Source organism: Geospiza fortis, unplaced genomic scaffold (assembly GCF_000277835.1).
Source record: "Geospiza fortis unplaced genomic scaffold, GeoFor_1.0 scaffold43, whole genome shotgun sequence".
NCBI classification, from domain to species: Eukaryota; Metazoa; Chordata; class Aves; order Passeriformes; family Thraupidae; genus Geospiza; species Geospiza fortis.
Window position 1 is genome coordinate 1,923,634 of NW_005054431.1, and position 6,234 is coordinate 1,929,867.

A 6,234-nucleotide genomic window follows, 5' to 3' on the forward strand; every position below is an offset into this window, starting at 1 on the left:
GCAGGAATGGAAGCATTGAGTTTGTGGTCATAAAGATGGGATTAACCTAGCCAATCAACTAAAATACTGAAAAATCAATATTGAACAGCAGTGGAAACTAAATACTTGATAAAAAAGAGTAACAACACTTACTAAAATGTGACATTTTCATGTGTGATTAGTATGGTCTTTTTGCCCCAGGTGTTCACTGAGCAGAGGATGGGGTGCTAGGCAGGACCTGCAGGCAAACACTGACCTGTCTCTCTGAACTGCATATTTCTATTTCTGGGCTGTAAGTACACCAGCAAATGAGCAGACAAATTACACAGCACAAATATGATGGGGAAAATGAATTCCCAGTAACTAAGCAACATTTCTCACTGGTCTCAAGTGTGAAAATAGCACCAAACAAAGGTTGGTAGCAACGACTTTGGACAGATCACAAGAAAAAACATTATGAAACATTTACAAAACACCCCTTTAACATCATGTTTGTTATACAGTCCTTTCCAGCTCCTACAGATCTGCCATGTGTAAGTGCCACATCCTGGCATGCATTCAGGATGCTCTCTGCACCCAGGCTATACCTGCTACAGTCATCTTCTCTAACACCACCTGCTCCAATGCCTTTCAATCTGAAAGATTCCTAATGTCATACATCACAGTTATGTATTATGTATATATTATAGTAGAATTGTAAACCATTACATGCCATTCACCTCAGTAAGTTTTTCAACTTTAACTCTGACAAAACTCTGACTGGGAACTCACCTTAAATTCTCAACATACAAGACAGCAAGCACTACCATGTGATTACAAAGTAATAAATGCCATTTTGACCAAAAAAAAAAAGTGTGCATAATGGATAGTCTTGAATTTCAGGACACAGAGATTTTCCAACCTGATTTCAAGTAACAAAACAAAACAAAATACCCCCTTATGCCCCCAGTGAAGTCGCCCTTCCAGAACTGACCACAGGCCTAGGATGACACCAGCATAATCCAAGTATCTTTCCATAATCTTGGAAAAAATTACCTCTGCATCTTGTCCAAAGAACCGGTATTTGTATCCACATTCCACACACAAAACAGCATCTTTATACTTTTTCTTCATTTCTATGAACTGGAGCTCTAGTGGAGTGTAAATGCTTTTGGTTCTTTTATTAAGATTAGTCTCTGAAGAATTTTGAGAATTTTCATAGGACTTAAGAGACGCAGAAAACTGACTAAGATTACATTGTAACTCCTCCTGTAAATAAAAGGTGGAAAAGTGGAAATTAGGAATCATCAAACAAATCAATTGCCCCCTCCTTGGTTTGCACTGACCACAGAGCTAAAGATTGCTCTTGCATTGAAGAGGCTCCAGGCTGCAGCACAATTATTGCAGCAGGATATGCAGAACACAGTATATTTGGAACTAAAAGGAATGAAAAAGTCATGAAAGTCAAAGTTAGCTGAATAGGGGAGAAATCAGAACACTATTGTATCAAAAGCTCTCAAAACACAGACCAAGACAATGCAGGCTGCAGAGACTGGGCAGCCTAAAGAGGCCATACATTGAAATAAGGATGAATCACTGCTCCCATTTAGAGGTGAGAAACTCCAGCATGAAGAGATTAATGATGTTCCAAAAATCCACAGTAAACCAAGGAATAAACCAATCTGAGTCTCAGCTCCCTGTCTCAGCCACCAAAACTATACTCTTTCTGCAGTCTGCACTTCCTCTGTAAGTTCAGCGAACCTCTCAGAACAACTTAAACACAGAGAATCAGCACTACAGTTTCTAAAACCTCAAATGTGAAATGCTTTGAGCTCACTCTGTCTGCAGTTTATCATTTGCAATGACATTACGTAGCCTATTCTTGCCGAGCAACTTCAGCTCTACCACGCTGTGCTGTTCTGTATTGTCAGCAGAGTGATGGTTTCAGAAGTGCAGAGAAAAATGCTGAAGTCTTTCACTTACAGCAAAATTCCTCCTCACTTACACAAGATCAAATACAGATAGTATTGGTTAAAAAAAATACAAATACAACACTCTCCAGAATTTTTTTAAGTATATGATTATTCAAAACCCAATTAGGTTGTGCTATAAATTCTGCATCTGCAAACAAATCAAATAAACTTCCATTTCTACCGAGGGTCCCATTCAGATTACAAAGTGAACAGACCGTTTAGCAGCAATGGTAATTCAGGAAAAAAAAAAAAACAGAGATGGCTTAAATCATATACTTATATACTTTGGGTCATGGGAATGTACAAAGTGTGCAGTCAGAGAACAAGTGGGGAAAAACAGCACTTAGCTGTAACTGCAAATCCCCACAGCTGCACACCACTAAGCAAGAGAACCCAGCACAGCTCAAATAAAGCTGCCCTGCACCCAGAACTTGGGTGGCCTCAGGAGCTCAGATGTCTCTGCTGCAAAATCCTCAGCTCACAGACTCAGCACTCTTCGGTCCAAGGTCTGTGCCAGCCAAACAGGGTGACCTCGTCTCATTTTACAGGAAACTGTCATGACAAACCATGTGAAATAAGGGCATGAAGCCAGGCAAAAGGACTAGAAACAAACACAAAAGACGACTTGGTGAGATGGTCTAAGTTACCAGGTGGAGGAAAGTTACAAAGTAAAAAGCAGGACACAAACAGCTAAAAGGACCCCTTCCAAGGAAGGCAAGAAAAATCAATTTTCTGGGTTCTCCAACCAACCACATCCTCATAACCTCAACCCCTTACCACAACAGAATTATCTTGCCACAAGCTGCTCACTCCAGCATTTGGACCCCACATCCACACAAAGCAGACCCCCCAGTTAAAGGGCACAGCCCTCAGACAGGGAAGGTTAAAATCAGCTTTTCATACAAGCGCCTTCCCTCAAAAGCCAGATGGAGAACTCCACTAAAGAGCAGCCACCACACTAAGCCATGAGATGCATTCTAGGACCTGAGCAGCTGACCCCCAAACCCCCCCTACCAATTAACTAATGTTAACTACCCCCATAAGTAAACGGGAAGCAAAATACCATTATTCCATTCAAGTCTCTAGACTTGTACCATAGATATCATCATGACAATATTTTGTGTGAGCTACCCCCACCTTCTGCAGATGAAAAAGCAGTGATACCTTTACTAGTTAGATTTACCAGCAACTAGATTAAGCCACATCTCAGTGATAACCCTACACAATATTTTCAGAAAGAAAGGCTGTTGGAAGTTTGAGAGCCCACATCTGGAACTGAAAGGAAGCTGAGCAAAGTGCCTCTCTGAACATGGGTTAGTTATTAGGGTGTTACAGCTTCCCTCAGAGGCACAGGTGACACCAACAGAGCTTCTGTTCCCTCATGATGCTGCTGTTCAATGGTATCACTAGGGAGCCAGGGCAGCCAACCTGCTCACCATGCAAGGAACTTCAGGAAAACATCTGTACACAAACACAGGTCTGTGGGGTTCTGCTGCACCATTCCACGTCACAGCACAGGAGCACAAAGGGGAGCTTGTGCCAGAGTTTGCTGGTTTAACTCATAGCTCTGCATACCTTCTGTGCCACCTTTGGGCTGCTGTCCCAAGATGGAAGAGGATTTTTCAGTTCTGAGCTCCTCCCAGTAACACTGGGACATTTTTCTGTCTCCTGAAAGCCATCCTCCCGGAGGCTGGTACACTGCTGGTTTGGATCACTGCAGAACTCTCTCAGCCTGCCCAGAGTTTCCAAACAGATACGGGACTTCTCACACTTCTGAGATTCTTCTTTTGGTGAAAATTCATAACAAAAACACATTAGCAACTTATTTTCTAAAAGAGAACATCTGTTAGAAGAACATCAGTAAGCACAGACACAACCATTTTGCTCCACGTCTCTCTTCCCTGTGCTCCCTCTTTTCTCCCACTGCAGTATTTCTGCCAGCCTGACAGAATCATGCACTGAAACAGCTTGGTTAACTTCCCTGGAAAACCAATATTCCTCACGTGTGTGCTTCTCTCTAAGTGGGAAGAGATTGTTTTTTGGACTGACAACTGCACAGCCATAAAGTTAGCTAAGAAGACTGGGAATCAAGCAGGTTTTCTTTCAATACACTTCTTTAGGCAGACAGTATTGCCTCTTGAGGGTGTACTAGTGATACTTCACATCAACAAATGTAATGCCGTTCCCACTTTGAAACTCAAGAGGCTAATTCTTCCTATTGAAACATAATGAACTTTACATTCACTGGTTTTCATACCAGCATTACCTTATTAAATTCTCTGCTCAAAGCCAGATGGAACTCAGGCATTTCTGAGGCAACAGAGCAGCTGACAATGAAAAACTTATTTACTGGCTGCCAATGCTTGAGGGTTTGCTAACAGTCAACTCACTTTTATCCTGAGTCTTCAGTGGGTTACAGATCTCTTCCAGAGTAATCTGCCGTACCTTGGTCTTCTTTTCACAGGGTTCATTGCTTTCAGTAGATGTGCTCCTTTTTGTGCCACATTTAGAAGCCTGAAATGTAAATTAAAATATTAAGTTCAGTTATCTTTTCTGTTTCCTCTTCTCTGAAAGAGAACAAACAACTTCTCAATAAGTTAAGGAAAAATTGTCCAACCTCCCATCCCTGGTATTGCTCAAGGCCAGATTGGAGGAGCTTGGAGCATCCTGCTCCTTAGATGTCTTTTGAAACATGCATTTAGAACACTATGTAAACAGAAAATTCACCAATTTTGCTGTTTCATCACTGACCTTTTGCAAGAAGCTTTACTAAATATGAAGTAACTTGTAAATCCAACAGAACATAAACACTTTTCACAGAAGCACACAACAGGTGCTTTCAGCAGCTTGCATCCACATTTCATATCGTGACCTCAGATGGTTTAACCATGGAATTTAAAATTCTTTGGAACTAAGCAGGAACTCCAGCCTCTAAACCAACTAAACCCAAAACCTCCATAAAACCACAGCCCACATGAGTAGCAGTTTTCAAGCCCACTGTTAAATACCACCAAATTAACATTAATTAGGCAGTTTATTCCACAAGGGCAGAAAGATGTAACCACACCTTTCAACATATATTTGGACCAAAGGCAACCAAAATAGCTGACTTGAGTCACAGGTAAAAAAAGCAAACACCCTCCAGGGCCAGAAGGGGCTGGAAACAGTAAGTACAGGGAGAGTGGAAAATACAAACTCAAAATTAAATGCACCTGTAGAGACACAGCCACTTTTCCCCAGCGGTGACACAGGGAGGATCTGCACCACTGCAGGCTCTTTTGGCCTTGCACCTACCAGCACTCAGACCCTTAATCACTGAGCTCCAGCACCTGGGACAAGAGCACAGCTCACTCACTGCATGCCAGAGCTGCCCAAAGATGGGATTCCTTGCTCAGCGTGCCACAAGCCAGCAGTGACACCCTGCAGAGAGACCCCAGTCGGGGCTGGGTGCCCCCCGGGCTGTTCCAGCACCGCCCTGCCCTCTCCCTGCCATCAGTGCCATTGCTCACACACAGACAGAGCCGGGGCTCCCCCAGCCCTGCCCCTGGCCCGCAGCGCCCCAATTGCCTCGCGGGCTGGGTGAGCGCAGCCGGCTCTGCGTGACCTGCAGGGCACACGGGGGCCCTGAGCCTTCCCACGAGTCTGCCAGGCATGCAGGGATGTACACCAACATCCTGATTTACATCCCTGAAACTTGCTAACTGCAGGAGCGCTTGACTAAGGGATGCAGCTGCTGCCCGTCCCACTGGTCAGGTCTCATTTCTGGCTGATCAGGCTTCAAAGAACACAAAGATCAAACCTCAGAGAACATCCTCACTTATGGTAATCTTAATATATTCCACATTTTACATAACTGGAAGGCACAGGGGTTCAACACTGGTGAGAAGCCCCGATGGCATGGACCAACATGCTGGCCTTGCCCAGATCACCAAACCTGTGGCAAGCCCCAGCTCCCCTATAACAGGCACATCCTGTACCACACGATCCCAGGGGATTTGGGGCTGGCAGGTTCCTCTGGAGTTCCCAGCCCAGCCCTGCCCAGGCAGGGTGCCCTGGTCCATCCCACAGGAAGGTGTCCAGCTGGGGCTGGGATGTCCCCAGACAGGGACACTCCAGGCCCTCCCTGGGCAGCTGTCCCAGGGCTCTGCTGTCCCTCCATGGACACAAGTTCTCCCTCCTGCTGCCCTGCACCTCGCTGCCCTTTCTTTGATGGCCCCTGCTGCTGCTGCTGCTGGCACTGGCAGCACCGAGCAGAGCCCGGCCATGCTCTGGCAGCCCTGGAGATGTCTGGGTGCATTGATGG

The 6,234-nt window shown here is 44.8% G+C and overlaps 1 protein-coding gene across 1 annotated transcript in view; it reads right to left on the minus strand.

Annotated features, from left to right (window-relative positions):
* MSH3 (mutS homolog 3) overlaps positions 1-6,234 on the minus strand; it is a 94,732-nt gene that overhangs the window by 87,679 nt on the left and 819 nt on the right. The window contains exons 2-4 of the mRNA XM_014309466.2: positions 4,322-4,445; positions 3,507-3,715; positions 1,015-1,227 (exon numbers count right to left, since the gene is read on the minus strand). Coding sequence (XP_014164941.1) covers positions 1,015-1,227; positions 3,507-3,715; positions 4,322-4,445 — 546 coding nt within the window. The remainder of the gene's footprint in view (positions 1-1,014; positions 1,228-3,506; positions 3,716-4,321; positions 4,446-6,234) is intronic.